Here is a 25,225-nt window from a genome sequence, read left to right on the forward strand (position 1 = left end):
TCAACAATGATTTGTGTCATCACGGTAACGACAGGTGTCATCACCTCAGACTATAATAAGAAGGGTTACAACTTTAACATCAGGTAAAAATCAAACATCCAAAAACCTTTCTTCACCTGGGAAAGGTAGGACATTTATGCGTGTGAGCACTCATAAATTGATTGTTTGTCCTCTTCTAATGCTCCTTTCACATTTCATGGCTGCCCTCCTTTCAGGCCTGTGTCTCCTTTGAACGCATCATCTCAGAAACTCTAACTCTGCTGTTTGTCATGAGGCGTCAGGACAACACAAAACACCTCTAAAATGTACATCGTACTAGTGCTGGGCGATATGGAAAAAATATTTATCACGATATGAATTATTTTATATCACGATAACGATATATATCACGATATACCACCTGACCTGTGGTCATCTGGAAAGTACGCAGTCTGTAAACGAGCGCAGAGGTCTTTGTTAATGACATGGATGGTTACGCTCATGTAGGGCTGCGTATCTCTGCTCGTCCATATGTCAGTCGTCAAGGCATAATGCACGATACTGCAAACATCCTTCTCTACTTTGGCAACTCGACTTTACTGAAGTGCTTAGGACCGGGCATAACATACCTCGGATCAAGGACTTTGACGAGGTCACGAAAGCTGTCCTTCTCAGCTACATAAACAGGGGCCATGCCTTTAGAAATGTATAAATGCCGTCTTGCATTTATAAATGCGAGACGGCTCCTGTGATTTGTTTATGGCGCTGGGACGTTTTCTCATACGGCGTGCCTTGTGCGAAAGACTGCTGTATCTTCAGCTGGTATAGTTTTTCTTTTCCCAACTTGCTCCCGTCGTTCCACAACTTGGTTTAGCTCGGATTTTCTGATCTTGAGTATTCTTTTTCGTGGACCTTCTGTAGGTGATAGAAGAGATTTGTTGTGTTGCCATTGAGTGCAGGAACAATTTTATAGCATAGCTTGCAAATGGGCGTCTTCTGCTCTGTGTTGGTGCTGTTGAACTCAAAATGTAACCAAATCACAGACGTACCCCCTCTTTTCGGTAAAAGTGCTTCTTCTTGGGCTGCTTGTGTAGCTGTGTCTGCCTGTTGCATGTCCGGGCATGAAACTGCAACCTGTTGCTCGTCCATCGTTTTGAGTTACCTTAAAGCATGTTGCAAATCCGGGTGCACGTAAAGCAGCACCATGTCGCAAAACCACAAGAGGGAGTTTCTTTGTGAAAAATATAATTTTTTATACTTTATTTCTTCTTGCATAAAGTTAAGAGTATGTATAGTGAGAAGACAACACTAATATATTTGCCACAGGCTATTTAACCCTTTAAGACCTACCATAGAACCAAGTCTGCCAGAACTTATCTTTATATTTTTACATGCTGTAGTGCCATTTGTGGGAGCATTTCCAGTTGCTATACATCAATACAACCATTATAGCCCAAATTTTAATAATACGTATGCATTAAGTCCATAGTAACTACATAAATTGCAAAAAAGTGCAAAAAAAAATTGAAAATTGTTTTTGGGGTTTTCTTTACATATATTTCTAGTTAGAGAAATTTAAGAGGCTTATCCCTCAAAACTGCAAATACAAAAAAGTTGCACAAAATAGTTTCCCACCACAGGAAATTTATTTTGAGTGTCTTCATAGTTTTATTTTTGAGATACACTAATTTTTATATACTGCAGGAAAAATGAAAATAAATATTATAGTGCAAATTTGCAAAAAAAACCAGCATGTGCATCAAAATAAACTATTTCCAACAGCGTAATTTGAGTTATAAGCGATACAGAAAAGCATAAAGTCAAACATGACTTTAAAAAAACTCCAGCATAGGCTTATAAGGCCCTAAAGGTAAATAAAAAACATTTTCTGTGAAAATGACGTCACTTCCGGTTCTGGCCAGTTAATGGCGGACATGTGATAGTTCGCGCTGACGTCTATTCCAACGTAGGAAGTGTTATGAACAACTGATCGGATCGGCAAAGCCTGTTTCTGGAATATTATGTTTTTGTTGCTGCAAGTGCTTTTTATGCAATTTTTGCAAAGCCATATGTGGAAGGAAACCGTGACCGAGGACAAGCTGATGGCATAAGATGTAAGTACAACTCCTCCGGTTTCATATGCAAAGAAAATTATTGCGCTAGCTTACGCGGTTCCGGTTTTACAGGGATTTACGCAAAACGGAGCGTGCTGCTCCGACCGGCTTTAAAGGGTTAATGATATATTTTATGTAATAATTTATAAAATTAGGTTAGAAACGATAGAAAGGCACAATAGACACTTTTCTATTGTCCACACAATATATATCGTCATATCGCCCAGCACTACATCGTACACACGGACAAACAGAAAGACGAAGACGATACAGTCACACTAATGCTCTTTTTACTCGTTTGCTCTTTGCAGCAGAAGCAACAAGTCATGAGTGTGGATGAGTGTGGGCATCCAGAAGCAAGAGCACTTCATGCAACGGAGGAGAGGAGATGAGGGAGGAAAAGCGTTTTTCTTCTATTTTCTTCTTTAAGGCAAACTAAAGTGACCAGATGATGGAAACGCATATTGCATTAGTCTGAACGAAAGCCTCAATCAGCCACTGTGAGCAAATGAATATGAAGTTGGGCATAATGGATGGCAGAAGGTTATACAGCATTATCTGCTTACCTTTATCCACTATTGAGAGATTAACCAACCATGAGAAAGAGGTACAAAAAAGATCTTCTGTGAGACACTTGCTCCCATTTGCCATTGTGAGTTACCAGAGTCAAAACTGCAGCTCTTACCGAGTTCCTCGAGTTCAGACGTCATCGACTTTGAGCGCATTGACAGGGCTGTGGTGGGGGCTCTCTTTGGAGGTGGAGGAGCTGAGCAGAGAGAAACAGACATGTGACCAAAAGCAGGCAGGTCATCTGCAGTGATCTGGAGGCGTCACACCTTTTCAGGTAAATCTTTAATCGATCAGTCAAATTTCACTGAGGGAAAAGGATCAAATTAGAAATATTTTCTGATGATAGGAAAATATAATAGAGTATCAGAAAAACACAGAGACAAAAGCAATATTCTGATCAGAGATTTTTGACAAACATTTAAAGGTTTGCTTATTTCCATGTGTAGATTTTGTCTAGTTTGTATTAAAACCACCTGGTCTGACCTCTCGTGTTTGCTGTTTGTATCCTAAGCACAGAGTTGGTCCGGTTTCTCATGGTCTTTGAGGGGTATTATTACACAGTCCTTCTTTCCCCCCCAACCAGTTTCAGTAGATGACCTCCCTGATAATGGCTTTGTTGGAGGTCTCTTCCTGTTGACCTCTAGCTGACCTCTGTTGGTCTCTAGCACTGTGACCTCACATCAAGGAGATCCTGCTTGGAGTTTTCATGTTTTCACCATGTCTCTCCAGCTTCCTCTCACAGTCCAAACACATTAGCTAACTGGTGATTATAAATTTATAGTAGGCATGAATCTGAGCGTGACCGGTCTGTCTCTATATGTGTGCACCCTGCCTCATGCCCTGTGACAGCTGGGATAGGCTCCAGCTCCTCCCGGGACCCTGAATTGGAAAAGTGGGAGCAAATGGATGGATGTTTGGCTATTAAAGAGGATTTGCTTTACAACACATAGTGCGCTGAGATTTCTTCTAGCTATACAGATAATAGTGAACTAAATCATCAGTCATTGTGTCACTTTAATATTTTAATACAGGAGGTACATCTGTGATCAGGTTCACACAGCACTGTACTACAGCAGGCTGTATGCTACAGCTGTGCTCTGCTGCTCCTCAGCTGAAGCACCTCATGACGATTATATTCTCGAATCCATGTCTAAACACGACTGGCAGCCATTTTCAGTCTCTGTACCTTTTTTGCGTGCTGTGTCCTCGGGGTCCAGATTCCGGCTCACTGTCACCACCTTAATCAGGAGCCGGTTGCCTCCCTGGCGGATCATGTTGACCACCTGTCGATGGCCCACCTTCACCACATTCTCCTGGTTCACCTGCCACAAACAAACCAAAAGTTTTCTTATCCTGCATCTTTGCTCATGTTATTAACTGCGTATTTATGAACAGCACAAACATGTAAACACTGGACCGACACCTCAGTTTTGTGTGGGAGAAAACTGCTGCTCATTTAAATCTGAAGATGCAAAATTCAATACAAAAGAAACTGTGAAAAGTGCAAGTATGGCTTCACAGTGCAAACCATCATTTTCTACTGGAAACCAACCAGACTGGTAAACTGTCTCTCCAGCCACCACATCCACTAGTTTGATTTAAAACGTTACTAAAATGTATTTTTATTGAACACACTGTGTAGACATATTTCAAGCAGTTAAAGCGAGTGAGTCTCTGTGCTAACAACTGTGCCATGAGCTAGTTTGAGTCAGATGTTCTGTCTAAGGACATAAATGTATAAATGAAGATCTACAAAGTTCAGTGACTGACCAGCACTGATCTTCTCTACAGCTGTGGCCAAAACTAATTTATTTATTTGCCATTAAAAGATTTTGAAACATATTAAATCCTTGTAATTCTTCTTCACAATATCATAGAAACGTGTATATAATGTTCTAAATTAAAACCTGCAAAGTGCATGAAAAACAAACTTGTGCCGTTGTCAAAACCTGTTGAAAGACCGGCTGGTGTGAACCATTCCTCGATCACAAAAACTTTCATAGAATTATAAAAGCAGCTTTGAGACGCATGGAGCTGAAAAATGTTGTGTTAGTCTGCAAACCGAGAAGCTGTCTAAATGAAGGAAATTTAGGAATGTTGCTACTTTGCTTTAGGATTTGGAATCTGCAAAGATCACATAATTACAAAAACCACTCAAACACCTTTGGAACAAAATTCTGTTGAAAGCAAAATATTGAGCTTTGTGGATAAACGCTTGTCATGAGAAAACAAGATACAAATCCTGGTAATTACCCAGGGTTCACCCATGGGCTGCATACAATTCTGTTTACACTTAGCCTTAATCAAAGTGTCTTGATGCATGCTCAATCATCCAGGTAAGTAAATCCCAAAAGGTTGATTCTGTTCATCTGGACGTAGCTCGTCCAAAACCTCCAAAAAGTTTACATTTTGTCTCGGGGACTTTTGTCACAGATAATTTCCCCAAAAGTCTCGGTGATGATCAAGATGCTTTTGACATCTTGCCAATTTTTGCCAAAATCTCTTTCTTATTGCTGAATCATGAAAACTGACCTTAATGAATTAAATAATCATTCTGTATTCACAGGGGTTATTTTTAATGTATATTAAAGCTAGTTGGATGATCTGAAACATTCAGGAAAGGACAAATACTTTATTTCACAGCAACGTACAGGCCAGAGTTGTACAATCTCCTTCTACATAACAGTGACAGACAAGAGAACAGACTTCTTACACCTCTGTACGTCCAAATAAAAGACAATGAAACCAGGAAATTGATTAACAATTTTCAAAATAAGCAGCTGAAGGAATCAACAAAATCTTCATGGCTGCAATATTCATAAAGGAGCCTGGCTGCTGCCCTCTATGTTTCTCCATGTATACGTCATAAACATCAGCTCATATAATAATGGCTCAAGGACACGGTGAGAAATCTGAAGCTTCAATTAAAAACAAAGAAACAATTTGGACTTTTTGTTCTTGGAGGAAAGCTGTGATGTCTGTGACACAGCTGTGATGGTGGCTGTACAAAAAAGTTGGACTTTTAAAGTGGATTGTATTATTATACCAAAACCGCTAACTCCATCAGGGCAAGAGTACTGAATCACAGTTTGTTGCAATTTGTTATCGAGCACTTTAAGTCGGTATCAGTGCTGGATTTTCATTCTTCTCTTAAAGAGGAGAACGTTCCATACATCAAGAGAGATGCCCAGAAGATGGCTAGCTTTATATGTTAGTAAACATTCCCAGTGATGGATTTTGACCTTTTTATTTCCACCTAAGACACCGAGCCATGGGGCAGCATGGCGGTGGGGTTGTTATCTGTTTCTCTGTGTTAGCACTGTGCCAGGGTGTTCCCCAGCTCTTGCCCTATGGTAGCTGGAGTAGGTGATCCTGATAAGGTTAAGTGGAAGAGAATAATTGGATAGTGAACCTGACTTTTATGCACTTGTTCAAGCACAAAACCGACTAGATTTCTCTCACTGAACATTAAACTATAAGCAAAAGCAGCAATAGTAACTCTACTATGTTAAAAGTGTTCAAAACTTTGTAAAATATGCAAATATATCTTGTCTGATTTTGAAATGTTGATTAAATAGTGATAAGTTATGTTAGCATTTTTACACTACCTATTTCACTGTATCTGTAAAATCACACTGATGATACTTTGATGTATACCTAACAACTAAACACAATCATATCACAAACACCCCAAGATGTCAACTGAGCCTCCAAACTCCTCAGATCAGACTGCTCCCCTACCCATCTCTCAAACACCATCATAAAGTTCGCGGATGACACCACAGTGGTTGGACTCATCTCAAGGGGGGAGGAGTCGGACTACAGAGATGAGGTCAACAAACTGACTGAGTGGTGTTCAGTTAACAACCTCCAACTGAACACCACGAAAACTAAAGAACTTATCTTGGACTTCAGGAAGGGCAGAGCAGACCCGGCCCCACTTTACATTCACGGGAGCTGTGTGGAGAGGGTACACTCCATGAGGTTTCTGGGCGTGCAGATCTCTGATGACCTCTCCTGGACTGCAAATACTACGGCGGTGGTTAAAAAGGCCCAGCAGCGTCTCCACTTTCTGAGAGTGCTCAGGAGGAACAACCTGGAGGAGAGGCTGCTGGTGACATTTTACAGAGCCACCATAGAGAGCATCCTAACGTACGGCATAACAACATGGTATGCAGGGTGCTCAGCTGCGGACAGGAAAGTACTGCAGAGGGTCATCAACACAGCCCAGAAGATCACTGGCTGCTCTCTGCCCAGCCTGGAGGTCACTGCAAACTCTCGGTACCTCAGCAGAGCTGGCAATATCATCAAGGACCACTCTCACCCCAGCAACCAACTGTTTGAACTATTACCGTCAGGCCGACGGTACAGGTCACATAAAACCAGGACAAACAGATTCAGGGATAGCTTCTTTCTCTGGGCCCTGTGCTTCGTACGTCGCTTACTACATCCAAGATCAAATGAAACATCCAAGACCAAACCATCGCGCTAACCGTGAGCTCGCTAATCCGGTTCCCCGAACACACCTGTTGTTGACGATTAGTACAGCTGGACGCAGTAATGTGACATCACTGGGTGTCGTAAAAGGGGCTACGCATCGATAGTAGAAACATTGATCGGCAACCCGCTGATTGGTCGGCGAAAATGTCGAAGGAGTGCGCTCGGCTCGGTATTTTTCGGCAGCAGAGCAAGAACTCCTGAGTGCGGGATTTCAGGAGTTTCAGAGTTTAATTAAAACGCAAGAGAACACTGCAAAGGCTGCAAAAGCAAGGAGAGAGGGCTGGCAGAAAGTTGCTGACAAATCAAACTCGTAGGTAATTTAATAATAATAATAATAATAATAATGGATTCGGTTTATATAGCGCTTTCCAAGGCACCCAAAGCGCTGTACGATACCACTATTCATTCACTCCCACATTCACACACTGGTGGAGGCAGCTACGGTTGTAGCCAGGCTGCCATATCGCGCCATCGGCCCCTCTGGCCAACACCAGTAGGCGGTAGGGTAGATCTATCATATGACACTATATTGTCCAATATCATATGGCATTATATTATATTATAATATGTTATATTATATCCCCTTTCACATTAGAGCCACAACAGGACCCACAAGAACATGGGAACAAGTAAAAGTGGAATACAGGAGTATTCTACAGAATGGTAATATTTATCTCTTAGATTGCTTTTCGTCTCTTGGCAAGGTAATACTGGCCTGTAATACTCTGTTAGTTTGTTCATAACAGCAACCAAGAAAAGGGCAGAGGAAAAAAAGACAGGTGGTGGTCCTGCACCCCCTCGTCAACAAGTTGGTTAAGTAAATAATACCCTCACGGGAATATCGATATCTCTCAATGAGCACACTGTCGCGCTGAGCTAAAGGATCCTGTCTGTCCCGCAATATACGCTGAATTCTGAGGACTCTCCTTATCAATCTTGCACCTTCCGCAATGGGTTGGTCGCGTATACGGACAGGACATGGCTGCGACAGGCTTCCCAAATCCACCTTCGCTTTTATAGCCGTGGTCTCTCATCTTGATTACACGAAGTAATTTACAATTACTACTCTGAAATATGAATTACATCTGTAATAATCACATACATGTAATAGAATGTTAGTAGTACATTTCCCTTTTTTAGGAAATGACCTGTATGTATCTGTGTGAAATCAATAAAAGGATCAGGTGCTGCATTATCTTTAGTTACATTGATAATATTTATTTATGGTGGAACAGTGGTGGAATATCGCTGTTGCTTTCGTATAAATGAAGCGGACATACCTGCATGGCCGCGATCTAATCCTGTTTACATAAAGTAAACCTGCTCCCGGGCACAAAAAGCACATGACTGTCAATACACTACAGAAACACAAGACAAGCAACAGGGGCGGGTAAGGGTAAGAGAGAGCCGGTGTAGACAGCGCATCCGGTCCTGCAGCATGTCTGTGCTGGTCCAGTCGACCCGCCATCTGTCCCGGGAGGGAACAAGCATCGAAGGCGTTTGAAAAGGGAGGGGGATGAGTGTGTATCAGTGTATGTGTATGCGTGTGTGTGTCCTGAGTTAGCTGATAGTGTCCTTCGCCCTGCCAGGCTAAGTAAACAGTCTTCCAGCAGACCCAGGTAGCCTTGCATGGAATGGGGGGAACAGTCTAAACACAGTCTGTTATTAGGGTGAGAATTTGTTATGTTCAGCTCCAGCCTTGAGACCACAGCTGGCACCAAAATGGTAGCCGCATGAAATGATGGTGGTTTTTACTTTAGTGCGAACAACTCATGTAAATTTCAAAGCTGTTCTAGCAGTCCGACACTGGTCTCTCAATCTCCCGTTGGACAGCCGTGAGCTTCTCCAAGATGTTATCCATCTTACACTCCATGATGTTATCATTCTTGCGCTCAAAGAGCAAATTCTGAGAACTCACGACCGCTGTGAGTTTCTCCAAGATGTTATCCAATTTTCGCTCAGAAGTCTTAGTCTGAGTGTTCACGGCAGCCGTAAGCTTCTCCAAGATCTTATCCGTGCTGCGCTCAATGAGCCCATTTTGAGAACTCACGACTCGTCCCATCGTTTCAATCCCAACGGGCAGCCTTGTGGTGTTTTGAACAGCCGATTCCGCTTTCTTTAATCTTCGATTAGCCAGGGCCAAGCCAGCTCCGATCAGCAAGAACCCTGTTATCATGGTTCCGAAAAGGTAGATATCTTCAATGTCCTCGATCGACAGTCCCGCCAGGCACACGACCCTCCAGTTATGCCACCCACCCATCGTGTATCCAGCAGGGAACGTCCCTCCAGGACACTCAGGCTCACCCGAGCCCAGGCTTCTCGTTGAGAAGAGGGTGTCAATTGCATTCAGGGACCAGTTGATCAAATCCATAATTCCTCTTTTAGGTTTTAGAGAACAGACTGTGAGAGAGTGTTCCAGGGCAAGAGTAGAAAATAGATGAGACTAGACAAGGACACAGAAGCTAAGCAGGGAAGATAAGGGAAGGGAGAGGAGAAAAGTGCGACGGCCTTCGTCGAGAGCCAAAGCGACGAAAGCCCTACCACTGGGGCAGGTGCCGACATTGTGGAAAACATCCCGTACTGTGCTGGTACCAAAAATAAAGCGTCCACCCGAACTGAACGACTATAGACCCGTGGCCTTCACATCGCATATCATGAAAAACTTGGCTGATTCTTCACCGACTGAGACTTGAGATCAAAGACAAACTTCCTCTGCAGTTTGCATGCAAACAGAGCCCTAGCTCATCTGGAGCAATCTGGCGCTCATGTGAGAGTTATGTTCTTTGATTTTTAAAGTCCTTTCAATACCATCCAACCGAAAAGACAAGCTCACAGAGATGCGAGTAGATTCCTTCTCTGTTTTCTGGATTACAGACTACCTAAGAGAAAGGCCACAGTTTGTCAGTTTGGGTAACTGTGTCTCTGGGACATGAATGAGCAGCATGGGGGCTTGACGAGGGACTGTCCTGGGTGTTCCTTTTCACATTGTTTACAGCAGACTTCAAATACAACTCAAATACAAATACAAGTCCTGCCAAATCCAGAAATACTTGGCTGACCCTGCCATTGTGGCGTGCATCAGAAATGGACAGGAATCTGAATATAGGGATCTTGTAAAAGCCTTCAGCGACTGGAGTCACAAAACCAACCTCATAGTGAACACCTCTAAGACAAAGGAAATGATATTTGATGATCGTTGCCTCCTTTTGTTAAGGAAACAAAGATCTCTTGACATCTGGAGTAACTTGCTGCAGATGTTCTATCAGTCTATGGTGACAAATGTGCTGTTGTATGCTGGGGTCTGCTGTTTATGCAGCAACAGAAGTAAGACTACAAGAGGACTGGACAAACTAGTGAGGAAGGCTGGCTCTGTAATTGGAGCCAGGCTGGGCATGCTGGGGTAGGTGGTGGAAAGATGCATCCTGAAGACATTAGAAGCCATCCTGAATAAGTCTGATCACCCGCTTTACAACATCTTTATGGAACAGAAAACATCAGTACTGCAAAACTCCTCTCCTACTGTTGTTAAACACAGAGATACAGAAAATAATTTGCACCCACAGCCATCAGGCTTTTTAATACCCATACAAATAGCAGGTGAGCTATGACAGACACATGAATTTCCCTCTTGGATCAATTAAGTTATTCTTATACTTAAGGACATTACAAACTAAGCACAATGCATAAAAACAGCACAAAATTTTACGGATCCAAATCTACACACACTGTTGCGGTTTTGCAGAGATTCGTCCTCAGAAAAAAGAAACAAAAATTAAGTTGACATGAAGTGATGATGTGCTGGTTCTAAAGTTCCTCAAAAAACATTTAGAGAAAAGGAAGAAACAGAGATTGTGGTTCATCCAGTTCACAGGAAGAATTGCATGGTTTGATCCAGCAGTTGAAGCTGTATTACAATTGCTTTCATACATATATCAGGATGTCAGTGGGGCAGAACTGGGAACACATCTGAGGAGGCAGAAGAATCAGTTCAGTGAGCCAGAGCGGAGTTTATTTGTGTGTCTTAGGTACAATAGTGTCATTTTACTATTTCCACAAGGTGCACTTAAACTCCTTTAATTTTCTTAAAAATCGACAGTGCGCCTTATGTATGAATTCTGGTTGTGCTTACTGACCTCGAACCGATTTTATGTGTTACACGGCGCTCAAAAATCTGTCAAAAATGTTTTAGTACGACTGTGGTAAGCTACAAAGCCGCACTGCTTGATGGATTGTCGGAGCATTACGGCTACCGTAGTCAGGAGCCTCGCGGAGTAATCTGGGTCCTAAACTCCGTCGGCTTCAGGTCTCAAAGTCAAACGAACACTGCAGCATCACTGAGAGTTAAAAACTGTCTAAATTCTTTCATCTTTAATAAAATGATCAGCGTTGCTGCTTTACCAGGTGTAACTATGAAGTTTAACATTCAGGCATCCATGAAAACAGAATTTATTAAATGTAACAGTAGAGCTGGGCGATATATCGAGTTTTAAAAAAATATCGATATATTTTTATACGAGATATAAGATGTGACAATATCTTTTATATAGATATAGTCTATGTTACGTTATAACTATACTTGTGGAGCCTCAAGTTTGCCTCTCTTTCGTCCACTTTTGTCTTTACGCAACGTTACTCGGCCTCGCCCCTCCTTCACTGAACACAACTCCCCCTCCTCCCCCATGGCTTCACCTGCAGGAAGTGACAAGATGGACACGGCAAATCTCCGTTAACGAGTTACTGCGCATCGACCCGTGCGTGGGGCTGGACGCTGTCAATGTGTTAGCTAGCTAACCACGCTAACGAGCTAACCACGCTAACCACGCTAACGGCATACAGCCCAGAGGCGCTGCACAGCCTAAAATCCTTGCATTTTCTCAAAAGTTGACAGCGCGCCTTATGTATGAATTCTGGTTGTGCTTGATGGCCGCGAACTGATTTTATGTGGTACACAGCGCTCAGCAATCTGTCAAAAAATGTTTTAGTACGACTTTGGTAAGCTACGGTGCTGCACCGCTTGATGGATTGTCAGAGCATTACGGCTACCGAGGAGCCTCGCGGAATGATACGTACTGTGCTTCAACGTAATATTACCTTACTGTGAATAAGGACCATAAATGGCACCTGTTAAGAGACGTGGTTACGAAGAGGATTTCAAACTCCAGGCTGTCAGTCACACAGTAGAAGTTGGGAACAGAGCAGCTGTGAAATCTGTCTTTGTTACTATGCTCAGCGTCTGTTAGGCTATGTTCACACTGCAGGCGAAAGCGCATCAAATCCGATTTTTTTGACCCTATGCGACCCATATCCGATCATGGTATGACAGTGTGAACGGCACAAATCCGATATTTTCAAATCCGATCTGGGTCACTTTCGTATGTGGTACTGAATCCGATACTAGGGGTGCAACGATATTCGTATCGATATTGAACCATTCGATACAGTGCTTTCGGTTCGGTACGCATATGTATCGAACAATACAACATTTGTAATTTATTTTATCAATTTTCCTTCTGACGATGCTGTCTGTGTTGAGCGCTCAGTGAATCTGTGTTCGACTACTCCGCCTAGGCTGCACTGTCCAGCGCAGATCCACTGAGCGCTCAACACAGACAGCATAGTCAGAAGGAAGCTAGCGAGACAGAAGTTAAGCTCTCCTTTTAACATGGACCTCCCCCACTCTCATTCAGATCTGGCGTTTGGAATTATTTTGGTTTTCATGTGACGTATGACCCTGAAGGTAAGCGAGTCATGGACTAAAGTAAAACAGTATGTTGGATGTGCCATGCAATGCTCAATTACATTGGTGTGAACTAGTGTGTTAGCGCAGTTAGCTCGTTAACGTGTTGGCCGTCTAGCCCCATGCACGGAGCGATCGGCGGTAGCTCGTTAACGGAGATTTGCCGTGTTGTGGCGTTAAGGTCATTTCAACGAGATTAACCTGAAAGCACTAGTGGGAACACAACGAATATGACTGCACATTTACGCCGACATCATCGTAGTGCAAAGACAAGTGGAAGCAGACAAAAAAAAGCAAGCATGCTACTAACTTTAGCCGAGTCATTTAGACAGCTGTTAGCACATGATTCTCCTTATGCTGCTGAGAATATAGCCCAGAAGAAGCGGATAGTATAGCTTTTATTTTGGAAAGAGCCATTTCTCTGTAATAAACTCTCTTTTCCAAAGATGAGTGATTCCTCAATCAGATACAGGGCTCGCAATATCGCTAGCCCGACGTCCTGGAGCTAGCGATTTTTTCAGTCGGGCTACCAAAATCTATCTCTTCCCTGCCCGTCGGGCTATTGTAGGAAAAATATATGTCAATGCTTTTGCATTCTTTCGGAAATGTAGCTGGGTAATTATGTCATTGGCATCGGTGAGCCACTGTCAATATGTGACATATTGAAGTCGCGTTTGAATTTGCGCTTGTTTTTTTGCTTTCACTTTGCAATTGTGTGAACTGTGTATAGAGAGCGACAGCACTGATCTGTGAGTGATGATAATTTGTGCACCAATTCCTCTGACATCGTCTTATTAATCGTTAGCTTACTATGCAAACATGACAAGTGAAATCTCCCGCAGCAAGCTTAAACATGTGAGAGGTTGATCGCGCAGAGAATCGCTGAGCTTATGTGAGTGAGTGTGTAAAAGCATTTCAGTTCTGCTGAGCCAAATAAGACAGGTCAGGGTGAAGAAGTGACAGCCAAAGAAAAGCTTACCACAAAACGGAGAAGTTATGACAAATCAGACTATAAGGCAAAAAGAAAGTGCAGCTTTATGGTTTCATGGACAAAAGAATTTCTGTGGCTGCGATATGATGAGCTAAATAACCAGGGCTGCACGTAAGTGGTCCGCAGGTGTGCATTCGCTGTCAAAATAAAAAACACGCACAAGGGTTAGGGTTAAATTTAAAAACTGTACTTTTGAGTTAAAATATATATTTATAATTTTAATAAATGACAAATTAAAAATGCTTGAACATTTTTTTGTATCGAAAAAATATCGAACCGTGACACCAAAGTATCGAACCGAACCGAACCGAACCGTGAATTTTGTGTATCGTTGCACCCCTATCCGATACATATCCGATGTTTTAGAAAGCGACTGCTGTGTGAACCGTCAGGTCGCATTAAATCCGTCTTTTACGTCACTGACACAAGACAGACGCCAATTATCAGCGCCAGAGAAGCGCCAGAGAAGACATCGCGAACGCTTCCTGGCCATCCAGTGTAGATATCAGTGAAACTGTTGGGAAGACAATGTACAAACATTTTATTTGTACTGTATAATCTGCAGATTCTGACAGAAATCTGCAGCTATCCTTTGAAGCACCGCTCCTCTAAAACAGCAATAAGGATCATTATTAGGTTATTTACATTATTATGTCAATAACAAAATAACTTAAAGCAAAAATTGGGAAATGTAAAGTCCGAAGTCTTTATATTAAGGGCCATCAGTCAAACAATACTGTTTGCTCTGGGTCTAAACAGAGCGTGTTGTGTGTGAAGTCTTCTTTTGCGCATGTGGGCCGCTTTGAGCGTTCACACTAGAGCGCGTTTGCTGTCGCATTTTATTTGTAGTGTGAACACGCTGACAAAAAAATCGGATTTGATCAAAAAATCGGAATTGAGCATCAAGACCTGCAGAGTGAATGTAGCCAGAGTTTACATTTTGACTGCACAATTGTGAGCTTTTTGTTATGCACAAAAACAACATTGTTTTCTTTTATTTATGGAGCATTATTATTTAATAAATGCTCATAATTTATTTTTGAGTAAATTTTATGTACATCTATGCTCTATGTTAATAAAAGTGCCTGTGTGACATCTGGGACACAGCTTTGACTAAGAACTCTCTTTTTGTTAAATATCGAGATATATATCTTATATCGCCATCCAGCTAAAGAATATCGAGATATGAATTTTGGGTCATATCGCCCAGCCCTATGTAACAGAGTTAGCAGGAAGTTAGCTCGCTAGTTTCCACCTAAACATGATATAGCATGTTCTGACTGAGAGATTTCTGAAAAATTCAAACGTACAGCTCTGCTATCACTTCCAACATAAATGAAGACAGAAAACTAAACAGCAGTGACGTTTGTAGGGTTACTGAAGTTGGGCTAGCTGGTATATATAGTGATGTGCTACGTACAGGAGAACAACTGCGATAGTCCATCCACAATACGAGGTTAGTCATTAATATACTGCAACAACATGGGAACAGAGCAGCTGCAGAGAATTCAACATTAATGAATCAATGGTACAGAAGTGGAGGAAGCAAGAAGAATGAGTTGAATAAAGTTTGACTTATCTGACTGTTTGGTTTCGCTTAATGCGCCTTATGGTCCGAAAAATACAGTATATTTGGTACCAGTGTGCGATTTGAGCTATGAGTGCACTTGTTGCTAAATGCAGTCTTCCGATTGGTCAGATCTGTTTATTTGGACCAGAAAAATCAGACAAATTGAGCTTGGTTTAAAAAAACCTGTATAATCACGTTTATTATCTTAAAAAAAAAGACAATATATAAAAAATATTATAGAATTCAAATAAAAAAAGAAGGAGTAGGTCATTAATTTTCCCTACTGAAGCTCTACTGTAATAGCTTTACTTACATATAAGTATTCTGAATGTACGTCTCTGAGGCTGTTTTTACACCTGAGCTCTTTAGTCAGAATAAAGTGAACTTGTTTTCTACCTTGATCTGTTTCATTTGGGCAGACGTAAACATGCTAATCACACGCGAGCTGACCCAACCACCAGGTGTATGCTGCAAGTTTGAGCTAAACACCTTCCCATGGCCAGGTATCCACTGCATACTGGAATCCAGCAGTGCAAGATGAATGTGCGCAGTATGGTTTTGGTTTTGGTGCACCAGCTGGGTGTAACTAATTATCCTCTCCTCAGCAGTGAGCTCAGCAGTCAGCAGTGAGTGGCAGCCAGGAACAAAGAGTACAAGAGTGTGGATAAAGAAGTGTGAAAAACAAAAGTGTGTGTGAAACTCTGCATTTTCACATGTCCTTACTGGGGACGACTCATGGGGGTTCGGGCAACTGCTACAATACAACACAGCAGCTTTTTTACTGTGTCTCGGGCTAAATAAGATAGTAACACTACTATCTTATGCTTAATGGACATTGCACAAGAGAGGCAAAGACGATAGTGAGGGATGCTTTGTGACACAAACGCAGCAGCAAGAGTGAAAGGGAAGGTTTAGTTGGTAGTGAGACGCACTCTGATGTTTGGTTTGGAGACGGTGGCATTAACAAAAAGACAGCAGGCTGTGCTGGAGGTGGCACAGTTCAAGATTTTTATTCGGAGTGACCAGAGAGACAAGGCTGAGATGGTGTAGTCATGTACAGAAGAGGAATAGTGAATATATTGGTCAAAAGCTTCCAGTCAGGAGAAAAAGACCATAGACAGGATGAATGGATGTAGTGAAGGAGGATGTGCAGAGGGTGAGAGGGAGGCAGATGATCCCCTGTGGCAACCCCGAAAGGGCACAGGTGAGAGAGAAAGAAGAAGAAGAGTGAATAGTGTTCTTTCTGGTCCTCTTACATGGAAAAAGACACAAAAGAGATTTGAAATCGGAAGACCATAAACTGGCAAAACAGTCCAGGAAAACAGCAACGAAGCAGCAGCTTTATGGCTGTAAAATTAGCAGTTTAATCATTGGTACACAAACACACACAAGCAGCCAAACACATCACATATGGATGCAAAACACTCAGGGAAATCAGAGCCTCCATATAATACGCATGTAAAAGGCAGCAGATCAAGCAGAAGGGCCTATTTAGAAGTCATTATCATTATCATAACCATTAGGCATCATCCAGACCATTTAGCTGTACACGGGCTGCCCCGAGCTCTGATCGCCCAATCCAATCTCTTCTAATTTAAGTATTGCTGCCTCACTTACTGACAGCCACAAATCTGATTAACCAATTATAATCTGACCTGTGCAGACCGTGATATGATGTCACCCGACTAATCCAGATGCCGGAGTAGGCAGGGATTAACAGGCCCTCACTGAGGTCACCTGACTTGTCTTCACTGTATATACAGTAGTGTGCAAAAGCTTCGTGTTTATAATTTTATACATGCAGTAAGGGAGGTGGTTGATGGAACTAAATTAAAAATAAAAACTACTTGCGGACCATTTTTCTTGTAGCATCAAAAACCTCTGAGCAGTTGTGTGTAAACAGAGACAAATCAGCAGCAGACATGAAAGGACATGACATGCTGATGGACCTGGACATAACATTGTCCCTTCTAAAAAGCTCAGGGCCATCGCAGTCCAGCGGCAGCAGCTTTATGTCCTTGACTGAACCAAAAACAGGAAGTTAAGGTTGAATGCAAGCTAGGATTAAATGACTAGCAACAGTGAAGAAGCGGGGATCATGACAAGTAGCTAACTATGAAATACTGTACTTTCCTTTTTCAATATCTCACTTTAATTCACCAAATCTCTGTCTGTCAGTCTGCAAACGCGCCCTACACAACCTGGAGTCGAACAACCAAACTTGGCACACACGTACACATACTGCAGTCAGTCCTCATTTCTTTATGTCTTGCTTCCAAGGAACTAGACTTTCTTCAATGTTTTTAAATTGTTCTTGAACAATATTCAAAGTGCTACACTGTAGCACTTTGAAGAAAAGAAACATTTTGTTCCCATTTCTTTAGTTGAATCTATGAAAAATGCCAAAGATAACACAGTGTAGACATTTTAAATAAAACGGACCTTGTTAGGTGATTCTCAAAGAACTATTAGCTAAAAACGTAAATCTTGGCATGGTGTGCAGCGTGTCCTTAAAAGATCCCAAGAAGCTGGACAAGTAGAGGACAAAAGAAGAAGTAGCCCTCCAGCTGATGAACAGTATCTGACAACAACAACTGGAAAACATCCATGATCAAGCCTATGGGTCAGCCAGCAGCAGTAGCACTAACATACTGCTTGTACTACATATTAGAGTCCGACCAACACAGGGTTTTAAAACTGATAACACTATTAATGTTTGGTGATCTAATATTTCCATTTTATTAAATAATATTTCATCAAAATATTTATATGTGAAACAGCATATTAAGATATTTATATATTACTATATGATTTCATATTTATTATAATATATTATATATTTCATTATATACTTTTTTTCAGAAACACAAAATATAAACAGACGATTTGTTCTGACTGTTGGTTTATATATTAAGCTCAGATTCTTTTATTCCCTAAACAGCCGTGTAAGCACTCTCCCCATCAGGCCAGTGTCGGCCAGGCTCTGGTTCAAAATAGGTTCAATTCTGCGGAAAAGTTGAATCTCAGCAATGTTTCAATAACTGTGATTGAAAGACCTGACATGTGACAGGTTTCAGTGTCACTGTTTCAGTCCAAAAACTGCTTCTTTTTGCTGTAAAGGTAGGCCATGTTAGTATTAGTTACAGTGTGAATGTTATTGGAGGTGATTTTTATAGAGAAAACAAAAGGAGACCAGTGACGGCAGTACTTCTGAAAATGATTAATTGTAAGTGTGCAAATAAATCTTGCAGTATTTGGCAAGCAAACCAGTACACCCATACTGGTATGGTGGCCAGTAAGGGTATACTGGCCATAATAGTAGAAGCTATTCATGCATACTTAATTCTATACACCTAAAGCACTTTATCTACCTTACATTCTTGGCTAATTTAGTATCAACATTTAAGATGACATCCTGCAACAGGATCAGGCAGCACAGTGGTTAACACCTTTGCCTCACAGCAAGGAGGTCCTGAGACCCTCTTTGTGGAGTTAACTTGGGTTCTCTCTGGTACTCCAGCTTCCTCCACACTCCACAGACATGCAGTCAGTGGGTATAGGCTAACTAGAAACTTTAAATTGCCCATAGTGCAAATGCGCTTTTCTACTCTGAGCACTCAAAGCGCTTTATACAACTAATTCATTCACCCAATCATACCAGCACTTTTTGTAAGTGCCTATCTAACATTCACACACATTCACACTCCGATGGGTGCATCGGAGAGCAACATGGGGTTAGTATCTGCCCAAGGTTATTTGGCATGCAGACTGGAGCAGATTGAGATCAAACCACCAACCTTCGGGTTAGTAGCTGACCTGCTCTACCACCTGAGCTACAGCCACCCCAAATGGTTGCGACAGACTGGCGACCTGTCCAGGGTGTACCCTGCCTCTCGCCCTAAGACAGCTGGGGTAGGCTCTGAAAAAGGATAAGCAGAAGTGAATGGATGGTTTTCTTTGGAATGTAGAAGGGAGCCAGAGCGTCCAGAGAAAACCCAAGCACAGGTGGAAAAGCTAATCAGCTGCACCTTGTTGCTATGGAAGGGAAACTGTCCAGATAGACTAAAACTGTTTTTGAGAACCCGGACATGAAAATGCTTTTTATTGCTGTGAGGAAATTAGTTTTTTAACTAGTCTCAAGTGGACATTAGAGGAGCTGCAGTTTGTGGTATTTTTGGTAGTCACACACAGTGGCATGTACGTGTACTTGCCTTCATATCTTCATATCATGTTAAAAGCAGCAGCGTTCACAGAAACTTGGACCCTGATCTGCCTCTGCGTCTTTACCTCCCAGCACTCACGTAAGACTGAGGGCTGGGTGAGAGCTCTCTGAATTCTGTGTGTTTTTCCCCCTTGTAGGAAGCTGCTGTCTGTATATCAAAGCAGACTCATTAAACACAGAAATATACAGGCAGAAAGTGTGTGTGTGTGTGTGTGTGTGTGTGTGTGTGTGTGTGTGTGTGTGTGTGTGTGTGTGTGTGCGCGCGCGCACGTGTACGAGAGATGCAGGACAACATCATGAAGCAAATGAAGGTTTGAAAGAAGATGAGACGAGTTTTACTCTGATGACTCAGAGTCCTAGTTAAAAGAGTCTCGACTCTGAATATCAAACTGACGATGAGAGCGCATATACGTGTGTGCACACACATGCTACACGCACCTCGGTGTGTTCAGCAATGCCCTGCTGCCTTCAACCTAGCACATCAGCTCGACGCTGACTGTATTTTTCCTGGAAACACCCACACAAGGTCAGGCTCACTCCAGTCCCCCTGAAATCCACTCTGACTGCAGGTACACTGACACTCACTCCAGTCACTGCAGTTCAACATTTACGTCCCGAGGATGAAAGACAAACTGTTGCTGAGCTGTTTTGCAGCGGAGAGGACACTAATTGATAGTAGGGGTGGGGGAAAAAATCGATACTGTGTAGTATCGTGATATTTTGTTTGCTAATAATGTATCGATACAGGGACGGCAGAAATCGATATTTTGTTACAAAAAAAGTTTTTGTGGACTGGAACTCTGACTTCAGAGCACGTTGATCCTTTTTCTGAGCAAGAATCCTGACATTCCTTCACTGTCCAAATGTATTTAACTTGTTTTTTGGCAGCAATAAACATGACAGTTTACTTATTTTAATTTAAGACATGTTTTATTTTAATTAAGTTTAAAACCTTTTTATTTAATGTAAAATTATATTTTGTTTTAATTTACTTTCAAATTCTTCAGTTGCTGAAGGGGCTGCATAGTTTTCATAAATTGCATAGTTCAGAATAGCTATAATTGTACCAGATGGTTGCATTCAGTTAAGTTGGACTAGACTGTAATACAAACCGTTCAGTTTGTCAACAATAAAACTGACTGAAATGAGAGAAAGACTGAGCGCGAGACTTTGATATTAGATTAAATGAATATTGATAAAGTTTACCTTTATGTACAGAATCTGAATATCGCAAAATATTTTAAAAAATTGCAATAATATCATATCGTGCGTTAAGTATTGTGATAATATCGTATCGTGGGATGTATGGTGATTCCCACCTCTAATTGATAGTGTACGGTGTTAGCTACCACCCTGCCCAGGTGGTGGAGAGCCAAGCAGTCAAACAAAGCTTGCATCACACCCTGAGCTCACACCCGCTTAGCCTGACCCAGAGCATGATGCTAGCACCATGACAGCTGGTGCAGTGTTCTTAGGACTGAAAGCTGCTCCAGACAAAGCTCCTGTCACTGTGGCCAGATAACTCATTTTCTCTAGAAGGCATTTGTTTGTCCACAGCAATGTAAACCGTGGACAGTGACAGTTCAGATACCACTGAACTGAAACAACGTTATTATTGGGCAGCTTTATCTACAGTAACAAAGCATCATACGGATCATATGCTAGTAGATTCATAACTTAAAATCTGCAGAAATAAATGAAAGTAGAGAGCGTGGTGGACACTCTAAGCCCTTCTGGACACGCCCCTGGCACTGTGTAACAAGCCATCTGGCATGCCAGGGTAGTTAAAGCGGGGATCTTTGTGACTTCTAACACTTTAATGGCCTAATTCTTCCTACATGTGCGACTCTAATCAGACATTTGTAGAGATTTGTAAATGCGAATAGGAGGAAGATGTAATCTTCTAGTAAGCATGAAAAACAACTGGACACAAAAACTGTGATACGCCTAGACGAAGACGGAGCTGCACAAGATATTTTCATTGATTGCTGCAAACAAAATCTATGTAGACTGAAAATCCAATCAGTGGATCCTCTTTAGCCGGAAACATCGTTCGCTGCTAGAGCAGGGCGATATGACCAAAAATATTTATCACGATATACATTTGAAAATTTGCAATAACGATATAACTGACGATATAACTGACGATATAATTGACACTAGACAAAATACTTTACAACTCCACAACTTTATTAGTGCAAAAAACCCCATGAATGTATTTTCACTTAAACAAGCAGCTGTTTTTTATGTGCATTAAAGTTATATAAAAATGTAACAGTGCAAATTCCTCGCTGACAGTTTAACCAAAAGGCATTTCCAGTGGAAACTGGCCGACATATCCTCAGCATAACCATGTATAATATCCACAAAACTTAAAAAGAGGTTATACACACACAATACGGTAATATCATGTTGAAGCAAAGTACGTATCACTCCGCGAGGCTCCTGCCTACGATAGCCGTAATGCTCCGACAATCCATCAAGCGGTGCGGCTTTGTAGCTTAGCAAAGTCGTACTAAAACATTTGACAGATTTTCGAGCGCCGTGTACATAAAATCGTTTCGAGGTCAGTAAACACAACCGGAATTCATACATAAGGCCCACGGGATTATAAGGGGCTCTGTCGACTTTCAGAAATATCAAAGGATTGATTTTAACCCTGGAGAACCCATGGGGTCAAATTTGACACCATGGTTTCCCTAGAAAACCAATGGGGTCGGCTCTGACCCCATGGGTTCTCCAGGGTTAAGTGTGCCGTATTTTCCATACAACACGGTAATAACGACGGCCTGCTAGCATGCTCTACCAAAAATAGTGCTTTGTTGTGTATCTGACGGACAAAAGCTAAACCAGTTCCACACCACTGAAGTTGCAGCATTTTACAAACCAGTTCTGGTTCATCAGTTTCATTCAACGATCCGCTTTCGCCCTCCTCGTTCTCTGCCGCCGCCATGCTTTTTCTGCCATGTGCGTATGAAAACAAAGGCACTGCGCATGCGCGTTTTACCCATATTCTATCACGATATCTCATTTTCTTATCGTTGCCCAACATTATACCGGTATTACCGTGAACGGTATGATATGGCCCAGCCCTATTCGCTGCCAATGTTTTTGGGTGTTAAATCCCAAAAAGGATTTTCCGACTGCATTACAACTGTTTGAAGATGTCACGCTGAACCAGGATTTCAGACTGAGATCGCTCTGTGCACGGTCCTGACCAGGAGACCCAGAGCTGGTGCCGTCACCGGTCCAGTCCACCGCTACAAAGCCCCAACCGCGGCGCTGCACTCAGCAGCAAACTGCTCTTTAGTCTTTCGAGGCTCTGCTAAGCTTTACTCTTAAAAACTGCATTTCCACCGTGTACACAGCGAGGCCCAACATTCTCCCGTTGCTAAGCGACGGTTACTGTGTGATGTCACTGGATGTGGGAGTGGTACTGAGAACGTTATCTGTGGCTTAGGTTCGGGGGTGCATGGATCATACCACTCATTCTTAAATACGGATTTAATTTGATAGTGAGCTTCTTCTGTCAATGAACTGCTTTGCCAAATTTCATCCCTCTTTCTCTCTCGCCTCAGTGCAGCCATCTTAAAAGGTTTTACTTTCATGCCATATTTTGATAGTGGGCTGCGCTGTAGTTGTTTCAGAAATAAAAAGCTGCTCTCTGAGCAATGTGGGCTCAGGCACGCTGCTCTTTGTGTGATGTACCTATAAATAAATTATTTATAGGAAACGATGCTTCCTCCCAGCGTTATTTTAAGACTAAATATCACGTGACTTTCTTTTTAGTGCGCCTGTGTGTTGACTTGTGGGGTTTGTGTGCATACTGGTGCCTATCTGAGCAATTCTCCACTGAATGATTTTGATTAGAGTTAAAGCAAAAACACCAGACAAACACGAACTTGACCATTTGGCATTTACCCAACTAGTCAGTTTGCAGTTCTGTCCAGATTCATTATTATTATTGTTCATTCTTATGCATATGGGTGACTTTTCAGTACCGGTCCAATAAAGGACTTCACTCTCCTCATGCAGGCTTCCATGTGGTTGCTAAAGTTTTCAGACGTGGGAGGGAGATCCTTCAAACTGTGGAGCCAGCTTCCAGTTTGGATTTGGGAGACATCCGTACTGTTAAAATTAGGTTTCAGACTAATCTTTCGACAAAGTTCATAGTTAGGGATGAATAAGGTGACCCTGAATCATCCCTTCGTTATCTCCCTTTCTGTTTCTCTCCTGTTCCTGTTTTAGGTGACGGCCAACAGCTGTACTCAGATAATGTTTCGGCAGAACAAAATCATTTGTGTGAAACTTTGTCGTTTAATTCTGAGCTATGGTTTGTAAGGTCACAGTGACCTTGACCTTTGATCAACAAATTCTGATCAGTCTCAGACATTATGTTTAAGACAATCCAGAAACATCATGTCTCTTTATGTCTTTTTATGTGTCCCGCTGTTACCACAGTGGAGCCACTGTGAAGCACAACAGGGAATCATACAGAAAGCCACAAACTTTTTCCTATTCCAACTGCTTCTCCTTGTTTTTAAGAGCCTGAGAGTCTCTACTGTGTATTCTAGTAATGTAGAATCACACAGATTCTCTCATAGTTTCTCTCCTCTGCCATCATCATGTATGCGTAACGTGACAGGAGTGTATGAGGGAAAGGAACTCATTAGCCTACTTGAATATAAGGCGTCCAAACACATGTTAAGATAACAAAAGAACGGCACAAAGTTAAGCAAATGTCTGTTACATCAGTCGATCCAAAAGTGATGTTTGACTTGTTTTCAGTATTTGGCTCAATGTTGCTGCAGAAAAAACATAGGTCGTGAATTACACACTGCGTTTCTGGCTAATATAATCCACTACAGTGAAACACCTGGTGGGAAAAAGCACGCTAAACACAAATGTACTTCCAAACCCTGTACAAACAAACTACACACACAATCTGAGCTGCACTCTGAGGAGCTGTGGGCTCTTTCTTTTCCCCTTTAACTTCACTCTGGGTTAACACAAGTCTAATTCATCACTCCCAGGTCTTAGCTTTATATCTCTCTAGTTATGCCTCCTGTGGGTTTGTTAAAACTCTGAAAAGAGGAAATGCAACAACTGCAGGATCACTACTTTTATACACTTCATATCTTTTTGTTTTTGTGTTTGCTGCTTCTTTGTCTTCTTTGTTTGCTACTTGCTGTTCAAATGTTTCAGATCATCAAACATATTTTCATATTAGACACATAAAAAATGCACTTTTTAAATGATGATTTTATTTATTAAGAGAAAAAAATTCCAAACCTGTGTGAAAACATAGCTGCACTTTAACAAAACTGTATTCAAGTGTCTCTGATAAGTGGATAACATTAGGAAAGCTGGCTCACTCTTCTTTGCTGAATTGTTTTAGATCATCCACACTGGAGGCCTTTCAAGCATGAAAGGTTTGTTTAAGGTCGTGCCAACTGGATTCAAGTCTAGACTCTAACTCCAATACCTTCTTTTTTAATGAGCCACTCAGAGGTGCACTTGCTGATGTGTCAAAACATAACGC

The 25,225-nt window shown here is 41.8% G+C and overlaps 1 protein-coding gene across 1 annotated transcript in view; it reads right to left on the reverse strand.

The window, feature by feature from the left end:
- The window catches only part of LOC308397835 (SH3 and multiple ankyrin repeat domains protein 2-like), a 320,516-nt gene that overhangs the window by 25,684 nt on the left and 269,607 nt on the right, over positions 1 to 25,225 (reverse strand). The window contains exons 17-18 of the mRNA XM_080884021.1: positions 3,850 to 3,985; positions 2,779 to 2,859 (exon numbers count right to left, since the gene is read on the reverse strand). Coding sequence (XP_080740147.1) covers positions 2,779 to 2,859; positions 3,850 to 3,985 — 217 coding nt within the window. The remainder of the gene's footprint in view (positions 1 to 2,778; positions 2,860 to 3,849; positions 3,986 to 25,225) is intronic.

Source organism: Rhamphochromis sp. 'chilingali' (genome assembly GCF_963969265.1).
Source record: "Rhamphochromis sp. 'chilingali' genome assembly, chromosome: 6".
Taxonomy (NCBI): Eukaryota; Metazoa; Chordata; class Actinopteri; order Cichliformes; family Cichlidae; genus Rhamphochromis; species Rhamphochromis sp. 'chilingali'.